This window comes from Lissotriton helveticus, chromosome 11 (assembly GCF_964261635.1).
Source record: "Lissotriton helveticus chromosome 11, aLisHel1.1, whole genome shotgun sequence".
NCBI classification, from domain to species: Eukaryota; Metazoa; Chordata; class Amphibia; order Caudata; family Salamandridae; genus Lissotriton; species Lissotriton helveticus.
Window position 1 is genome coordinate 930234189 of NC_136072.1, and position 20035 is coordinate 930254223.

General features: G+C 47.4%; 1 protein-coding gene across 1 annotated transcript in view; it reads left to right on the plus strand.

Moving 5' to 3' along the window:
* Positions 1 to 5487: 5487 nt before the first annotated feature.
* LOC144791328 (SEC14-like protein 2) overlaps positions 5488 to 20035 on the plus strand; it is a 326084-nt gene continuing 311536 nt past the window's right edge. The window contains exon 1 of the mRNA XM_078666003.1: positions 5488 to 5703. Within this exon, the coding sequence (XP_078522129.1) occupies positions 5650 to 5703 (54 nt within the window). The 5' untranslated portion in view covers positions 5488 to 5649. The remainder of the gene's footprint in view (positions 5704 to 20035) is intronic.

The following is a 20035-nucleotide window of genomic DNA, read 5'->3' on the forward strand; positions in this document are numbered from 1 at the left end:
CGTCTTGAGTGTCGGCAGCGATTCCTCCATGAAAGGCCCTCTGTGTGATGTCCCCAGTAGCGCTCAGCACCTCTGAAGTCAACAGCGAAGTGTCAATTCCCCTGGTCAGCAAAAGGGATCACTGGGCCCTTAAATTCCCTCTTAAGGGGGAGAATGCTTCAAATGCATATTAGGCTCAGAGAACTGCTGCGGCACCAGGAAGTGCCCCTCCCCATCGAATTGGATCCCGCGGCAACCAGAGCCAAGTTTAAGTCCTGTATGTTGAAAATAGCCACATGGATGAGTAAGAACTTCCTTCAGATCAACTCCAATAAAACAGAGATTCTCCTGTTTGGGAAGGCTGAGGAACTGTGGTCTGTGGACTGGTGTCCTATGGAACTTGGGGATGCAACTAGTCCAAAAAACAGGCAAGGAACTTGGGAATTATGATTGACAATAAGCTCTTAATGGAGGAGCATGTGAAGGCGGTTTCGGGCAACTGCTTTGGAATAATGCGGATGCTGAGAACGATTTTTCCGTGGATCCCGCTGGCGGCCAGAAAGACCCTAATTCAGGCACTGCTAGTCAGTAGACTAGATTACGGTAATTTACTATTAGTTGGAATAAGGGAGGATCTATCATCAAAGCTGCAAGTATTTCAAAATACAGCAGTGCAGCTGGCTCTCAATAAACCAGTACTCTCCCCGTCATTACCTCTCCTGCGATAATTGCACTGGCTGCACAATATGAAGAGAGCAGTTTTTAAGCTCTTGTCTATAGTGTTTAAAACTCTTCAAGGGACTGGCCCAGCGTACTTAAGGAAGAAGTTAATTCCTTATGTCCCTGTGCTCCAACTGAGATCAAGTAATTGGAAACTGCTCTGCCCTGGGAAAATCTGTAAAACTAAAATTGGTGGACGAGCATTCTCGCATCTTGCCCCCTTCCACTGGAACAGATTACCAGACGAGATCCGAGCCTGCACTACCCTGGTGTAGTTTAAGAAACAGCTAAAAACATGGATGTTCGAGCTGTCATTAGCCACTGGTAGAGTGCCACTGATGCACCAAGAGATTCCTTGGGGATGATTTGTTGCACATTATAAGTACTAATAATAATACCTCCACCTGAAAATCAAGGCCCTCTACGACAACTTCAGCGAACAGACTCTAGACACCACCCTCCTCTCCGCCATTGACAACCAGCCCACCATCACCACCTGGAAACCCGTTACCACCAAAGAAACAGCCATGACCATGAAGAACACCCATTCAGGAGCCCCCACGGACCCCTGCCCGCCACACATCTACCATGGAGCTGCCACTGCCATAGCACCCGAACTATGCAGGACCATTATTTGCCTCATTCGAATCCGACATCTACCCGACGACTGGAAGCAGGAAGAGGTCAAGCACCTCCTTAAGAAACCTTCGGCTGACCCAACGAACCTGAAAAACTTCCGGCCCATCTCTCTCCTTCACTTCCTAGCCAAAGTCACGGAGAGATTAGTCAACGCCCAGCTGACCACCTTCATCGAAGAGAACACCATCCTCGACTCCTCCCAGTCCGGATTCCACAGCAACCACAGCACCGAGACCGCCCTCCTTGCCGCCACCTATGACATCTGCATGGTACTCGACCAGGGCCACAGTCACGGAAAAACAGACCCCCAGAGATAGGCCACGCAGTGCTACTGAGCAGACACAGCGTGTATATTTCGCGACGGATTACTTGGTCAGCATCGGTCGCCCTATACAACGAGGTACTCGAGAGCACGCTTGGACGGCTTTCACTATACCGAATTGATTTGTACAAAGTGGCACACCAGTAAAGGGTGTCCGTCCACACTGTTGGGGTTACATGCACATAATGTAACTTAGCTCTTTTTACCTTTCCCGTCCTGATGAAGACCCGTCCATGAGGATACAAATTGCCCTGCATATCCTTGGGTCGAAACGTCGACAACCTCCCCACTTTTGAGCCTGCATCTCGTTTGCCCTGGCCCACTCCATCCCCCGCTGAAGAAACAACATTTTGAATAAACTGACTGTCGCAAAGACAAAAAGATTGACATTTCTTTGCAGTAACTATGGAGGGTAGGCTCTGTTTGAACTCAAAGCAATAACTCAATAACAATCCTATGATTCATTGTTCCCTGACCGGTTGGTCTTCTCTCTCTTTTCACACGAGCACTGAATTTCTCACACTATATACTTTACCTTCTTCTGATAACCCCATTTGGTTTTGCAATGATTGTACATTTATGTATTATACCTTGAAGAGAAATTTAAAATTTATTATTTTTTACTGAGAATAAACAGTAGAGTCTTTCCTCTACTTTTAAAACGTTTAAACTGACCTTTTGTGTGTACATTGGACATCTGTTTGCATGTTTGTTGGGCTTTTTGTGTTTTTGTTCACTGCAGGATCTATTTCGCATGGTAAAAGAATGGAATAATGTTTTTGAATTAATATCAAACATTGTGTGTGAAATTGTTGTCTAGGACCACTTTTTCTGTAATAACCAGTACCCAGGTCCTAGGACTTTAAGTGGGTTACCCCGTATATCATACAGGGCCACACAGCGGCCCTCATTCTACTAGACCTCTCAGCAGCCTTCGAGACCGTCTCCCATCTCACTCTCCCCACCGGACTTCACGACGCCGGCATACGGGGAACCGCTCACAACTGGATCCGCTCCTTTCTCGCCAGAAGAACCCAAAGGATCAGACTCCCACCTTGCCTCTCCGAACCCACATAGATTAATTGCAGAGTACCCAAAGGATCCTCGCTCAGCCCCACGCTCTTCAACATCTACATGGCCCCCCCTTGCCGCTATCGTTAGACACCATGGGCTAAGCATAGTATCCTATGCCGACGACACCCCACTCATCCTCTCCCTCATGAAGAACCCCAAAGACACCAGACTCAGCTTCCAGGAAGGAATCAAAGACGTTGCAGCCTGGTTGAGCAACATCTACCTAAAGCTCAACTAGGAGAAGACAGAGGTCCACGTCCTTGGACCCCCCTCCACCGCCTGGGACAACACCTGGTGGCCCTCCACCCTCAGAAACCCACCCACTCCGACAGACCACACCCAAAACCTCTGCATCATGCTAGACTCCTCCCTCACCATGACTCGCCATATCAATGTCGTCGCCTCCACCTGCTTCAACTCCCTCTGCATCCTCCGCAAGACCTTCAAGTGGATACCCCCCCGAAAAGCAGAAAGAACGTCACCCATGCACTCATAACCAGGAGACTGGACTACTGTAATGCCCTCTACGCCGGAATGAACAAATCCCTGCTACACAAGCTCCAAACCATCCAGAACACCGCAGCCAGACTCGTCCTCGGAACCCCACGACATGAGCACATGAGCCAGCACCTACGAGACTTCCACTAGCTCCCCATCGAGAAGAGAGTAATTGTCAAGCTACTCACCCATGCCTACAAATCCCTCCACAACATCGGACCCAAATACCTCAACGAAAGAGTCTCCTTCCATGTACCATAAAGGAACCTCGGCTCCGACCCAGGGCCGGACTGGGAACCACAACAGGCCCTGGCAAAGTGCTCGCCCCCCCACTGGGGGGGTTGGAGGTGCCGCCAAGCTCTTTGCCAGGGCCGGTGTTCGGCGATTTTGGTACAGGGCCCTGCAAAAACGGCCCTGTAACAAAACCGGCCCCCAGGGGCCCAAAACCACCCCCCACTTGTGGGGCGCACTGGGGGATTGCCTGGTGCCTGCTATGGCCAGTCCGGCCCTGCTCCGCCCACCTCGCTCTGGGTGGGACCCCACGCATCCGCAGAACCAGAGCAGATAGAAGAGCCTTCTCCTACGTCGCACCAAAGGCCTGGAACAAGCTCCCAGTCAACATCAGACACTCCCCCACCAGGCCCGGACTGGCCGTTGCGGGCACCGGGCAATCCCCCGGTGCGCCGCAAGGGTGGGGGGCGGTTTTGTTACAGGGCCGTTTATGCAGCATAGCTGCAAAATCCTCACTGCAACAAAATTGGCCGAAAACTGGGCCCGGCAAAGAGCTCAGACCTCTTCCCGGGGGCCGGCCGAGCACTTTGCCGGGGCCGGTTGTGGTTCCCAGTCCGGCCCTGTCCCCCACTCTACAAACCTTCAGTTCAGGAAGAGCCTCAAGACCTGGTTCTTCGACTGATCCGGAATTACACTCCCCCAGCTCCTTGAAACCCTCCCGGGTGAATAGTGAGCTTTAAAAACCCCTGATTGATTGATACCGAGAGCTCTGTTTCCAGCCTGTGGCCTGGAGTTGTCGTTCAGCTCCCTGATCGGGTGGACCCCAGATCTAAGAGCTGCCTGCAGAAGCACAGCAGGGCAGGCTGCCCAGAACTCGGTATCCCAAGTCCACAGGGGCCCGGGGCGACCCAACCACGAAGGCCAGGCTCGGCCTCGATGTCCGGCAGAGTGTAGAGCTCCCGCCTTGAAGAGCTCCGCTCTGGGTACACTCCAGGTAGGCTCCACAAGCTATAGAGAGACACAGGCCAGTAGTGTCATCTTAGGGAATTTTCGAGGCCCAGAGCAAAAAATAGTTGAGGGGCCCCTCTTGGGAACAACTTTGAATTGTATTGCCCATGTTAAACTAATTAAAGCCCTATGTTGCTTAACAATGTAGAATTATACGTTAAAGGTTAAGACAGAGGTACACAAAAGTGAGCTACAGAGAAACTTTATTTCTCCATGGGACCCCTTTGAAGGTGGGGCCCTGGGCGATTGCCCACTTTGCATGTGCCTTAAAACGTCGTTAGCTTAGATGTGTGTCGAAGAAAGAGCCGAGGCATGGATCAGGTTTATGTAACCACATATTTGCTCTCGTAACCACGCCCAAGAATGCATCTAGCTCCTTTTTTTGTTTGCTTTAGCCATGCTACTCAGCATTGCTAAAAACCATTGGCAAAAACAATTGTTTCCAAAGGCGAGACCTATTGGCTTTGCCAATGCTTTGTTCGTATTAAGGTCTTCGCTTATTTCCCTCGTTTGCATTTTGTTGCCTGTATTTCTCGGACTGTCCGTTATCAGAACTAATGGGAAGGTGAACAAGCCGAGCCCGTCCAGCGCTTTACAGAGACCTTCACTGAAGGGGTTAACCTAACCAAAAGGTTCCAGGTGTTTTCTAGCAGTAGTAGTAGTGCTCAGAGCGCAGCTGCTTCTCGTTGCCCTTACGAGGCGGGGAAGGATGCCATGTCCTTGAGGAGACGGGCTACAAAAAAGCCGTCCGAGTTGTCCAATAAGAAAGCGCTCCGAAAACAGCACAGCGCAGAGAAGGCTCATTTCCCCTGGGATACCAAGTATTACACAACAGCGGGGCTCAGGGGAAGGGAAAGCTGAGGAAGAGACAAAACACCGGAACAGACGAGTCTCTGAGAGCGCAGAGAAGGCGCAGGGACAAGAAGAGAGACCTGAGGAGGGCAGAGGAGGGGCGGGGCACTGAGGGAGTGGCAGGGCCGGTGCGAGGGTGCGGTTTGGATGCTCAAGAGAAGAGAGTGTTTCTGCACGAGAGAGACAAAGAGTCGAGAGAGGGAAGGAGAGGTGAGGAAGCAGAAAAAGATATACACACAGTGAGAAAAGATCAGAGTTACAAGAACTGCAGGAGACAGACTGAGCCGTATCACTGACAGCCACGAGGACCCTGGGTCTGTGACACCATGAGTGGGAGAGTGGGCGATCTCAGTCCGGCGCAGGCAGAGGCTTTAGCCAATGTAAGTACCCATTCATCTGTCTGTCTGTCTGTCTGCCAAAGTATCTGCACGGCCGTTCTGATTGGCGGCCTGTCCATTCTTCAATCACTGCACACCTGCTTGCATGCCCATCCTGTCCACATGTCTCTTCCGTTTGTCCACCTGTCTCCGACCATCCCTTCTTCATATCTGTCCAACCCTGGTTGACCCCCGGTTTGTTCATCCTTCACACCGGCCTGACCTTCTGCTTGTCCCCCTGTCCATTAACCCTTCATTCAAATTAATTTGTGTTTCTTTTCAGCTCCCCCATCATCTAGCTATGATTCACCCCATCTCCCCTCACTCCGCTGTCTGTCCGTCTGCCCAACCCTCCTTCCTGTCCATCCAGGTGTTCCCCTTTCGTCTCTGTCCTGCTCTCTGTCCGCCCGCGGAGTCCATCGACTCCTTTTCGAGCTGTCTGAGTTGATCCTTCCTCAGTTAGAGCCTCCTGCAGACACAGCACTCAAGCACACTGAGCTCTCCAATTCAACCTGTGCCTTTCTTCCCCAGTGGTCAGCTATTCTGACCAATGAGACTCAGTGTCATCTTAAGAATTTCTGGGGCCCCGGGCAACACATACTTTGGGGGCCCCTTTTCGAAAAAGCTTTGTTTTTGTACTATTTTTTGCTAATTCAGGCTGGCATGATATAACAAAAAAACTTTCAGAAACGTGATGGAACAAAAACAGGTCAAATACGTCTTCTTAGTGACTCCAAAAATTCTTAACATGACACGGGGCAAAGAGAGAGCAAGTGAGAGATGTCTAGAGGTGAGAGGTGAGACAGAGTGAAGGTTGACTTTCCAAAGGATCCTTGGAAGGTGGGGGTCCTAGGCAATTGTCCACTTTGTCCATGCCTTAAAACGTCTCTGTGTAGTCACTCAGTGGACCAGTATGCCAACGAGTGCGTAAAATGGGCAGGTACTGTTGGGTACTGACTACCTTCACTTCCCTAATTTAAAAGGGAGAGTACCTGTACTTCTCAGCACTGCTGCAATACATTTAATAGGAGAGTAGAGCACATAAGCAAACATGTATACTATGACATAAAAGCAAACAGGTACTCTAAAGAGTTAGTACTTGCACTTTATATTTCCATATAAAGCGTTGACACCAACGACTTATCTTGCAGCTGAAGAGTTCACAAGACTCAGGGCAGGCCCTACATTGGATTTACAGGCACAGCACCCTAGGCGGAAAGAAAAGTGGGTGTTTGTTGTGGGGGTTGGGAGTTTGTTGTTTTGTGACAGCAGGAGGTGTGAGGAAGATGGGAGCAGGACAGGGGCTTGATGGGTGCTAAGAATTACGCTGAGATACATTAAGGGCTGATTATAAAGTCTTTAACAGGACCTGATTTAGTCCAAGTGGGATGGACGAGCTGCTGTTTGCATGACATTAAGTCACGCAGCTCGCTGCTGCGCCCCTCGGAATATTGGTGCCCCGGGGTGGGCACAGATCGCCCATGCCCAAGATTGACCCTGACAAGACGGACACATGTTAATCAGATAGCTTCCACCAGTCTGAAATTGGATGCGTGTCAACTGGCTGGGCCAGAGGGACACCACAACAACATGTCTGCCAAAGGGAAATGAGACTACAGTAAGACGTATCTGCTAATTACGCTTATCTAGCTTAAAGACCCGGGGTCAGATTTATGTTGGTAATGCGCCACGTTTGCGTCACGCAACTGCAGCGTTAACGTGGCGCATCCCTACGACCAATTTACAACGTGACGCATCTAGGCAGATGCGTCACGTTGTAAAGCCCTGCGCCACATGTGGGGGTTCCGGTTTTGGGTGGGCGTTCCGGGGCAGGTGCGCCTCGCAAAAGTGGCTGAGTGAAATCTATAAGATTTCACTCAGTTACTTTCAGGCCAATGCTGCGTCAAAACCTTGCGCCTGCTTGAAGCAGGCGTAAGGCTTGACGCAGCATTGGACAGATAGGGCACCCCCGAGCCTTGCTGGAGCTGCGTCGCGCTTGCGACGCAACTCCAGCAATGCGCCACCTTTACGGCACAGATGCGTCACGCATCTGTGCCTTTTTTGCACCATGGTGCGCCGCATTGTAAATGCGGCGCACCATGGGTGGTGGAGCTGCAGCGCATAATAACTGGCGCATCACTGGGGATGCGCCAGTTATCATAAATCGGCCCCCAGAAATTCAGTTCCATGCATCGGTATAGAGTGCTGTTTGAGCCGAATATCTCCTCTGTCCAACTTACTGGAAAAGTAACACCAGGATAGATTAACATACTGGAGTACTGGAATCTTAGCCTTGTCTCAATTGCTACTCGCACGATTAGACCAATCTAAAATTCCCTCAACTGGTCCAGAATTTGCAGGCCAGATTGGCAGTAGGCCTAAGCCACTGGGAGCACGTCACACTAATACTTTCACAACATCATTTTGCTCCTCTTTAATCCCAGAATAAAGTTAGACGGATTTTCAATAGTTTGTAACCTCAAAAAGACAAAAAGTGAGTCGTACCACACCAGCTAGACTCATTTACCTCTTAAATTGGACCCAATTGACCTTCTCGCCTATAATGACTCAGTGGATTGAGCAGCTCACTCTTGACCACCTCGTCCTACCTATTTCTGAGCTCCCCATCAAACCTTCTTTCTTATCTGTCTCTCCATGCACCCCACTCTGCTTCGACATCTATTGTTTGCTTCACTCTCTAGTAAGGTGCCGGGACACCCCTCGCGTGATCTGGTGGCGATCAGTGTAAAACATGCATTAAATAAAAGTTACATCTGCCGCCTGTCCATGAATTTGTCAGTGTGCTGGTCTCAGCGTCCAGTTTGTCCATACTTCTGTCTATATACATCTGTCTGTCTTTGATGTCTGTCACACAGCAGTCATCTAGCTGTGTGTCTGTGTAACAGTGACTGTAGATAGATAGCAAGTGATACTCACCTATGAACATAGATTTCAACAGTAGTTGAGGCCAATAAAGCCCAACAGTTCTTTCCTTGTGTGTTCTTACAAGTACAGACAGACATTGCACAGCCTCTAACATTACACATGATTTCCAGGTGCTTTCTACCCAATTGTGTACCCCTCTGTTTATGCCTGAAGCTCTAATGCCTCTTAAATTTAATAACTTGTTTGTAATTCACTTATTATGGTACTTATTCTTTAAAAAAATATATATATATTATGCCTGAGTCTCCAGTATTACATGGTAGGCTATAGCTTGCCTCTAATTCATATATATTTTGCAAGAGTTTGTAAGTCTCTCCTGTAGTCCAATCTGTAGCAATATAATGCCTTAATAGGAACAGGTAAGAACCCCAGCACAATAGTACATTGCCTAAAGTGCATCTTCCTACAAACCTGCTCACCTCTCCCATAACCTAACTTCTGCTCTCTGAGAGCAGTGCTTTTTGGGTGCCAACTGCTAGTCTGATGAATGTCTCACCTCTACTGGGCATGCATGCTTTCCCTTGCATGGGTGTATGCTGTCTATCCGTCTGTGCTTTTTGTTGTCACTATGCAGGCCTGTGCTCTCCTGCACAAGTATGCCCTCCCGGTCGAGGATCAGTGATCCCTGGGTGTCCGTCTGTTCTCCATGACTCATTCCGGACTTCTTGGGGATCGGTGTGATGTGTGATCCCTGTTGCAGGTCTATGATGCCCAATGCGAAGAGGAACTGTACCTGGGACCTGAGTACCCGGGGCCCAGGAGTGGACTGAGTACCTGGTACTGGTGTAGGCAGAAGGTCTGGCCAGTAGGGCCTGGAAGTAAATGGAGTGGGCAAAGTGCCAGGGATTTGGAATTAGCTTAGTGCCAGGGCTCTGGAGAAGGCAGATGAACCTAGGCACTGGAGAGCCTCGAAAACGTGTGCTCTAGACATAGTTGAACACCTGGTTTCTGGGGTAGACTCAGTATGCAGAGTATGTAAAGAGTGTCCTGTGCACACGATTATCTTAAAATGGTTCGCAAGTGAGAACCCAAAATTCGGTAAGCATTCAATATATGATTTCAGAGTCCATCATCATAGAGTATGTATATTTAATGGTAAAGTGTTGATCAGTACATACAAGAGAAAATAGCCCACACGTGTTTCGTCACACCGTGTTGCGGCTGTGACTCTTCAGGGCTACATATGCTAATGAGGCATCTAATAGTGTAAGCGGCGCGCCAGTAAAGAAGGGGTCAGGGTCTGGCAGCGTCAAGGTAAACTTCAGTTCGGCGAGCCGTACGTGGTAAATGTGCACGTCTCAGGACGGATTTGTCCTGACCGGCGAGCTGTCGGAGTAAGGTTCCCTGCACGGGTGTGTGCATACGATAGATCTCATCACCCGGGTTGTGGATATGCAGAGTATGACCTGGGCATATGACCTAGTACCAGATAGAGTTCTCGTAGCTAGACTACCCAGTACCAGAGAGAGTCCTGATGTAGATAGATTACTCAGGTTCTGGAGGGAGGGTTATCTAATTGTATTGCTTGCTATTTGCTGTGTATTTTCTTTGTATCACAATCCGACCCTCTCTTCCTCTGCCGGTGCCTGTCTCCCCTCATCCTGGAACCCCAGAATGCTCATGCCTCTCTCACTACACTCCAGTCCTCCCCACCTTCCATCAGAAAATACTGTCTCACTACCCTCTGCCCATCCCCTCCAGGTACTTGCCTCTCTCGAAATTAAATCTCTCTCTTCCACTCGCTCTCCAAGAGAGACAGACGCATGTCTCTTTCACCCACACGATCAAGAAGGTGCATGTTTCTTTGTCTCCCCTCACTTGCAGATTGCTACCTTTTTACTCACCCCTCTCCATGTGCGCGATGTGCCTCCCCCCTTACTAAGCGGGTGAATTGAGCCCCCACTTATCTCCCATGCAAGGATATTACCATCTGTCTTCTTTTTGTACCCCATTTTCACTGACAGATTCCTTTCTCTCTCCACCCTCCTCCACCAGCATGTGCAAGCCTCTAACCCCAGCCAGCACCTGCCTCTCCCCCACCCAACACGCGTGACTCCGTTTGCTATCCTTTTTACTACTATCATGTGTGTATGTCTGCCTCCCACTACTCTAACCCAGTGCTTATTTTGAGCCAGTGTTTTCCGGTGCTGGCAAAGGAACTTAATTGTGAACGCTGGCACTTATGATTGTCTTCCACATGGTGGCATTGCTATGTCTAATTTAGAGCTGAGCACAATAACTGTTGTTTATTATTTCAATATACATAAAAAATGACTAATGCCTGCTGTCCAAGTCATTCTTTTAACTGTGGGGGCCTGGAATAGACTGAATTGTCACACTTGTTAAGAGTGTGAGATTTAGTAGTTGTGTTGGTACTATTATTGGCAGCGCTGGCAAGAGCAATGGGCGGTACACGCAGTCGTGGCCTCCTGACGAGAGCCTAGGCCCTTTTTTTGTAATTTTTTTATTTTTACAAATTAAGCACTGCTCTCACCCCAGTATTCAGGTAGGAGTCTCCCATCTGCCCTCTCTGATTAGCATGTACCTGCTCTCTCTCCCTTTCTGTCAGCAGGGGCCTCTCCTCTTTGCTCCCTCCTCTCACTTCCAGAACAGTTCTCTGGAGATCTTTGCTTAGAAACCAGCGCATAGAAACCTTACCTGTTAGTATGTTTGTGGAACTGTACACCGTTTCATTCCTGAGAGATTAACACGTAACTTCTCATTTCGCTTTAGTTAGGCCAGGTGTGCAGTCAAGCGCGTTGCTAGGTGGCAGTGAATCCATGTAATTTGGCGCTGTCTCAGTATTAACAGGCCTATTATCAGCCGCGGTTTGTGCAGGTAACAGCGGTGGGCCAGGTAAGGGGGGCTTCCGAGGGACGGTGCCGAGGGAACATTAAATAAAGAATTAATTTTCCCTCTGCATCGTCCTTCGAAATCTCCCCTTACCTGGCCCTACCGCCCCACCTCTGTTACCTGCAGGGACCTCGGCTGCCTATTGTATCTGGAAGGGTTAGGGTTGGCAGGGAGTAATTTAGACATGTCCAGTCGCGATTCATGTTGTCTGTGTCGGGGGTCGAATGTGAGATTGAGAGTTGGTATGAGTGGGGTAATATTTTTCTTTTGCAGCTATATTGGTGTGCTTGACTCACTCCAACGTCCACCTTTAATACTTTGGGGCATATGCACAAGCCCCTATCGCCAGGCAACGCCAATTTTTAAGACGTTCTGGTTGCGATAGGGGCTTCGGCTTATTTACAAGGCAAAGTTAAGCTACCTAACGTGGCTTAGCGCTGCCTTGTAAATAAGGCCCCCTTTCACGCTATGTTTAGTGTGAAAGGGGAGGGCAATAGGTGTTATGATGGGCGTTCCACCGCAACACCCATTGATTCTGACGCTGCCTCCTATTTACTAGGGAGGCGTAAATAGGAGGCATCGCCAGAATTAATACAATGGAAAACCTGGTCTTACCCTGGCCCAACGTTTTTTGCTGTTTCATGTGTGCTGCGTTGCACACATGAAAACAGCAAAAGGCCAATTACTGTTTATGTACAGGAAGGTCCCCCTTCCTGCACATAAACAATAATTTTTTTAACCCTTTCACTGCGGCGGCTATTCCGCCGCAGTGTTAACGGGCGGGGGGGGGGCGCGCGGCGCTCCCGCGCTTGTGACGGAACCGCTCCGTCACGGCCCACGGGTGAGCTGTGCTTGTGACGTAACGGTTCCGTCACTGCCCCGCCCGCTCAATGGAACGACCAGCGCAGGCGCGGAATTCGCGCCGCGCAGGCGCGGCGAGCGGGACGTGACGGAACCGTTCTGTCACCAGCACAGCCCACCCGAGGGCCGTGACGGAACGGTTCCGTCACATGCATGGGAGGGGTTAAAAATGCCGTTTTGCAACTTCTGTGTGTGCTGCATTAGGCAGCCCACATAGAAGTTACAAAAGGGCATTTCAAGATTGTTTATGTGCAGGAAGGGCAACCTTCCTGCGCTTAAACAATCTTCCCCTGTACGCAGACACCTTGGCACTATGGTGCAAGGGTACCTGCGTTGGCGCTAGGTTGCTAAGTGTAGTGCCAGCGTAGGGGGAAAATGCAGGGCTACACCATATTCTGGTAAATATGGTGCAGCCCTGCGTTTCTGAAGTGGCGGAGGGAGGCGTTAAACCACGAAGGCTAACGCCCTTCTCGGCCAATTCCCTTGTACATACTCCCAATTGTTTTTGAAATAATGTGATAGGCATGTGAAAACTTGGGCTTCCTCACAACTTTATCTGCAGTTTAGCAAAGTTTTGGATCCTATGTGGGCACATTGCAATCTTTTGAGAAGAAGAAAGTCAATAGTTGACTTTCACCCATATGGTAGTTCTGGCTGGTGTAACCCTTTTTTTTCGTCCAGGAGATTCTAGAAGTTTTTAGGCTTAGGTTAGTTGGGTCTGCTCCGAGTAAGGAAGTTCACCTATTCACCTGTGGTCAACTTGAAGCTGGCTTCCAGAAAAGTTTATTGGAGATAATGCCAACCACTGAGGCGCTGTGTGTGTGTTTGTTGCCTCTACAAACCTGAGATGTTGTATTGTAGACCAAGGACACAAAGCAATTATAAGAAGTTGTATATTCCGAGTCTCTCTTTGAGCCATGATAGTATTTGATGAGTTATTGTGTTGAAGGTTGTACAACCGGAAGTGGTAAGTTTCCCTTGTCAGTGTTGGTGATCTCAGGGAGTCTGGTTTAGGTTGGCCTGCATGGTCTGAAACCAGTTTGAAATGCCCTCAGTAAGCTTTTGGTTGCTGTATTACGTGGTTACGAATATTTTCATTGCGGTGTTTTGAAATATTGGTTCATCAGGTACTTGGTACTTTGATGGCTTGCATCTAGGGTGTCTTTAAGTGGGCATTATGGTGCAGTTTGTGAAAATCTACAGATGTTTTAACTATTCTCACAGGGAACTAACCTGGGGCCAATTTCGGGGTTTCATCCCTCATCAGCCAGGAAAGCTTGACTCCAGGAGAGTGGCGGTTGGTGAAATTTAAAAGTGGTGAGGCGTAAAGGTTTGGTATGACTTTTATGTGGTAAGTGACACAGTCAAGCTTAATGGACAAACGTGGGTTTGAGGCTGGTTCCTCCTCCAGAGAAAAAAATTGAAAAAAAGATTGGCAAATGTAAAGACGTATTTTGTAAATCCATATTTGTAAAGCACGAACTACTCACCCTTACGGGTCCCAAGGCGCTGGGGGCCATCGTAGAAATTAAGTGAGCTATTGCCCAGAGTCACATGGTGCTGAGCTGAGCTGCCACCGGAGCCGGGAATTGATCCGTGAACCCAGTGCTCCAAAGTCAGCTGCCTGGCTGATGAGGTGTGATGCCTCGAAACAGGTCCCAGGATGCTTGTTTCCGGTCCAGGGAGGACCTGGGTTGGTAGTTCGGTCTGGACTGTTCCTATAAGGCACAGGCTCAAGACTGATTTGCATATGGCTGTGTCTAAACTGGGGTTGCACGGTGAGCAAAAAAACAATGACTATAACCCAGATCTATTGAATGGGGGGAAAATGTTTGATTTGCTCTGCATTCCGTCCATCATCTGTGTGTCTTTTGCTTATATTGTTTTACATTCTTGTTGGAAACACTATGAGGAATAGCTCTTCACTTGTGTGCTTGAGTTTTTCCAAGCTTCTTCTTGAGTTTCTTCAAGCTTTTTAATGATTGCTTCAACTCTGTTGTTTTAGGCGGCTTTTAATTTCTCTATCAGGGATGCAGGAAGGGCTTAACTTGTTGTTCGTCATGCTATTGTACATCACATTTTTATGATTTTTGTTCCACTGCAGTGATGTTCTGTTAAGTTTAGTATGAAGTGTGGTTAGATCAGCCAATTTTTTGAACTCCTTTACTGGTGATGCCTGATTCTTCATTGAGGATCAAGTCCAGTGAATGTCTTCAATGCGCGATAGGCCATTTAATATCTGTTTCAGCTCAGAGGTTTCACATGGTTATTATTACACTGCATAGGAACAGAAATTAGTCTTAGAAATGTTGCTTGACACAGGACGGCATGCGTTCTTCATCCTGACCCACTGTACAGCACACACAAAAAATTCTAGATTTATAAGTAATACTTAAATCATTATTATGCAATGCTGGCAACCTCTGGAGTTAGGGTTGGGAGCGTTCTCATAGCAGCCAACACTTTAAATGTAAAAAAGATTTAAATGTAAAAAAGATTTCAGTTAGGTACTATTAGACCCCTCTCATATTAATCGAATTATATTTCTTTCTAGCCATCAAAATGGTGTTTGACCAGATCCAGGTGAAGGTTTTGTCAAACACATTCGTGTTAACTACTACTTACTCCTTGAATCTAAGGCAATCCGAGCTCCCTTTCAAAGAACCACTAAGCCTTCCATTGTTGACAGCAAATTGTTCTGAAACAATTTCCAGGTTCCCTAGGAATTTGAACCCTCCTAGTCATTCGAAATAAAGGATGAAAATTCAACGCTCCACGTTGTTTTATAGTTGTAATTACAGGGCCGTCTAATTTCTTTACACTCAAACTGAAAGATGATTACCACAAAGGAAATTTACAGTTTGAGAGTTGGGGCTTGAGTACTTGCATCTAATCCCATGATCCTCCCTCACAACCTAGTATGAGCACTTGTGCATTGTACCCTTTGGTATTAAGAACATTGTGGAATGTAGGTTTTTAAAACTGCATTTTCCCTTTCCTATGAAACATTTTTACAGTGGTTGTTTCTCATACCTATACCCTCACTATGAAAATGTGCATGCTTTGGTGAACTTTCAGCGCTGCAGCTGTCTGGACCAGTCAAGGACAACTTAGATATGAGTTGAAATATGACAAATGCATTGCAAAATGTCTATGAATACTTGCAATGAAGCAACCACCACTTTATGTTATGTTATTCGTACTTCTAAAGCGCAACATTCATCCTAATAGGATATCACGGCGCTAAGATTGTAACAGTGTGCGGTGAGCAGATACCTAAGACTAGAGAGTTTATTCTGTTTTGGGAAACAACACGGTTTTACATTTTTTCCTAAAGGTAAGGTAGCAATCCGTGAGCCTTAGATCTATTGGTAGATCATTCCAGATGTTAACGGCCAAGTGTGAAAAAGCACGCCCACCCATTCTGGCTCTCTTTACACGCGTCGTAGCTGCTTTTGCTGTAAATTGTGAGCGGAGGTTCCGGTTCGGTGCATAAAACTTGATCCTATTTTTTAGGATGTTGGGACCGGTTTTATGCAGAGTTCTATGAGTAAAACATAGCATTTTAAAAGAGGCTCTTTGCCTCATTGGGGGCCATCGGGTAAGGCAAAGGGAGGCAAATGCTGTAATACCGCGGGTCAGTGCCCGTTAGTACAAACAATTTTGCGCAAATAATAAAGTACAAAAGTATAATGAAAAATCTTTTGTTTAAAAGGCAGAGTGAATGCCACAAAATATCATCACAAAGTGCAAGCTTAAAAACGCAATAATCACTTGCCTAAACGCACGCACCAGGTCCCGGCTTTCCGCCTCAAGACCTCACTCATACACACTGTCAATCGTGTGCCGGTAGCGTTTCTGGGATTTTTATGCCGTCGAGGGCAGGAGGGGCCGAGCACTGGTCTACTAGCCCTAATCCTCACCCAAGTTGGCCGATGGTGGTCAGGACCTCAGGCAGCACCTAATCGGCTGCGGAGGGGGCTACCGGGTAAGGCAAAGGGAGGCAAATGCTGTAATACCGTGGGTCAGTACCCGTTAGTACAAACAATTTTGCGCAAATAATAAAGTACAAAAGTATAACGAAAAATCTTTTGTTTAAAAGGCAGAGTGAATGCCACAAAATATCATCACAAAGTGCAAGTTTAAAAACGCAATAATCACTTGCCTAAACGCACGCACCTGGTCCCGGCTTTCCGCCTCAAGACCTCACTCATACACACTGTCAATCCCTTTACCCTGGTGTAGTGTACGTCTCAGGCACAGAATCTACCGTTCAAACAAAATGTTTGTGAATACTCAAAAAGTTAAATTTTTGTATGCACTACTTACAGACACTAGGCCGAAGGAAATCCCTTTTGTGTGTAGGCATTAGTGGATTACACCCATTGTGAAATGCACATAATGTATGCATGTACAAAATGCAAGTAACTCCAACCTTAAGTTGCACTTCAGCCTAGAGAAAAGATGTGTTAATCCTTCCCAAAGCACTGAGGGGGATATTCACAAAGAAGTGGCGGAGAGAGGAGTTAGCCTTCTAGGCTTAACGTCTCTCTCCGCCACTTTGGAAAAGCAAGGATGCACCATATTCACAAGGACATGGTGCAGCCTTGCTTTTCCCCCTGCGATGGCGCTAAGTTTCACAACTTAGCGCCAAAGCAGGCACCCTTGCACCAGAGTGCAAATGTGTCTGCAAGCAGGGAGGTTTGTTTATGTACAGGAAGGTGTCCGTCCCTGCACATAAACAAACCTAAAATGCCAGTTTGTAACTTGCATGTGTGCTGCTTCATGCAGCACACATGTAAGTTACAAAGCGGCATTTTAAAAATAGGTTTGTTTATGTACAGGAAGGGACACCTTCAAGGCAGCACACATGGAAAATGCAAAAACTAAGAGAAATGAAGCATTTCTCCTCGTATCTCCAACTTAAGTCCAGGGTTTTCCTGGTCTTAAGTTTGGCGGTAGCTCCTATTTACGCTGTCCTTGTGAATAGGGGGCAGCGTAAATATCAATGGGTGTTGCGGTGGGACGCCCACCACAACACCCACTGCACTCCCCTTTCACGCTAAACACAGGGTGAAAGGAGGACTATTCAGAACATGGCTTAACGCTGCCTTGTGAGAGGCCCCTATCGCCACCACAACGTCGCTTTTTGAAAGTGACGTTGTGGTGGCGATAGGGGCTTGTGAATATGCCCCCTCGTTGTAGATCAGCTCACAGCATTCTGCTGTTTTCTAAGCTTGTGGCGCTTTTCAAGTTGTTTTTACAGTCCCTTCCTATATGTCTCCAGTACCTGGCCCATGTTCCTATAATGTGTTTTCTACCATATCTTGATACAATCTACTGGGCCCTCGTGCATATGCTCTATTTTCTCTCACCAGTCAGGCCCAGGGCTGGATTGGGAACCTAAACCTGCCATGGCAAAGTGCTCGGCCTGACGAGCTGTTTGCCAGGGCCGGTTTTGGCCGAATTTGTCACAGAGGCCGATATTTCAGCTATGCTGCAAAAGCGGCCCTGTAACAAAACGGCACTCCAAGGGGCCCAAACCCGGCCCCCACCCGCTACGGCCAGTCCGGCCCTGGTCAGGCCTCTTTGCACTTACTCCATGTACTCTCCCCATTTCCACACGTCTATGCATATAGTGTCTGTGTGCTCCTTTGTCAGGAGTCTGTACACATACATTGTTGTATCCACAGTATCTGTGGGAGGCCTATGTGCATACATGTACTATCTTCTCATGGGCCCGGCTTCTGTACACTCAGTGTCGATGTGCTCTCTGTACCAGGTCTTTGTACACATAGACTATTTTTCCCCTAATAGAAGTGGTTGGCAGGGTTGGATTGACCAATGGACCAACTGACCTTTGCGTGTGGTCCAACGACCAAAGCCTGCTATTGGCCTTTTTTGTTTGTGTATTACTGGCTAGAGCCGCTGCCACAGTCCAAAAGCAGTGCCCTCTTAAGATGTTTGAGGCATAGTTTGAGGTTCCCCTCTTTAGAACATGTATTTCAGCGAATTCAAGCCCTCATGATGCCCTTCAAAGTAGGCTAAACCTTTGGAGACGGGGCATGCAAAAACAGCCAAAAGCTGAACCTGCCCCATGTCCACTAGCTAAATAGCACCAATGAAAGCTTGATTAAGCAATGATAAAGCTATATCGTTTTGCACAACACTGTGTATTTCTTTTTTCTTGCAACTGAAGTATTTTTCATGGAATTCAGTGTCTATGATGAAAGCATTGGTTATAAGTGATATAGTAGTATGTGATTAAATGCAAACGAAAAATAGCGACATTGCATTACCAATTTCCCCCCTCTGAAAGTTTACGGAGCCATCACAAAAAAAATCCACCATTTTCCTTCATGACAATTCAGAAAACATTAAATGATCATTGTTGCTTGTGTCTAGATTCCGCGGACTCCTTCAGCTTGTCATAGACACAACATCGACCGCCTTTCTTCCAATTCAATTTCTTCCTTATTTTGAAGCCCTAACCCTTAGCCTATTTCTCTCTCTCCACTGTTCTGGTCTGAATTCTTTTCATTCATCAATTTTGATCTCTTTATCATCTAAAACAAACAAATTCCCAAAACTCACAGAATTACAATAGGTTTCAATATAGGGCCAGATGTAGTTGGCTAAATACCGAGCGGTAACGCAGAAATTCTGCGAATTTCTGCGTTACCGACTGGTATTTGGCTGAGAGCAATGTAGGTGAGTTTAAACATTAACAAAATAAGGAATCGCAAAATTTGCGATTTCTTATTTTGCTCTTGCATTTAAGGAATCGCTAATAGTAATTCCTTAAATTCGATGTGGGTAGCACTAAAGAAAGTGCACTTTAGGCTTAAGGAATCGCTAATTACCACCAACTTCAAGTTGGTGGTAATTAGTGATTTCCTGTAAAAAAGCCCTTTTTTGCTATTTTTAAAGTGCCATGTGGAACACATTCATTCCCTTAGGGCATGTATGTGCGCCACATGTGCACACATGCACATTTCAGGGGTGCAACAGGGTGTCCTTTTGACACCCTTGAAATAGCTCCCGCTATTTGCGATTCTTTAATACCGAATCGCAAATAGTGAATATCTTCCCATTCATTCCTATGGGCCTCCTAGCCCATAGCAATGAATAGGTAGGTATTCCTTAATAATGAATCTCAATTTGCGATTCGTTATTAAGGAATTTTAATGAATCGCTAATATTTTAGCGATTCCTACCTACATTCAATTTAGCGAGTCCTTAATAGTGATTCGGTAAACATCGCTATTAAGGACTCGCTAAATTGTAGAATGGGAAGCAATGAAGATGGAATTGGAGAGGATAGTAGACAGTACCCCTCAGGCGATTGGATTGTAAGGGTTGGATCGGAAGGTAGATAGATGACGGGGTGGTTGCCCCTCCCCCCCTCTGCCAGATGATATGCATGAATATTATATAATAGAACCATAGCTCAACGCCTCATTTAATTTCACAGTAGTGGATTATCTAACTGAATCTGCCGCGACCAATCAATCAATCAATCAATTTATAGAGCGCGCTACATACCCATGAGGGTCTCAAGGTGCTGGGGGGGAAGGGGGCCGCTATTGATCGAAGAGCCAGGTCTTGAGGAGTTTTCTGAAGGCCAGCAGGTCCTGAGTCTGTCGTAGGCTGGTGGGGAGAGTGTTCCAGGTCT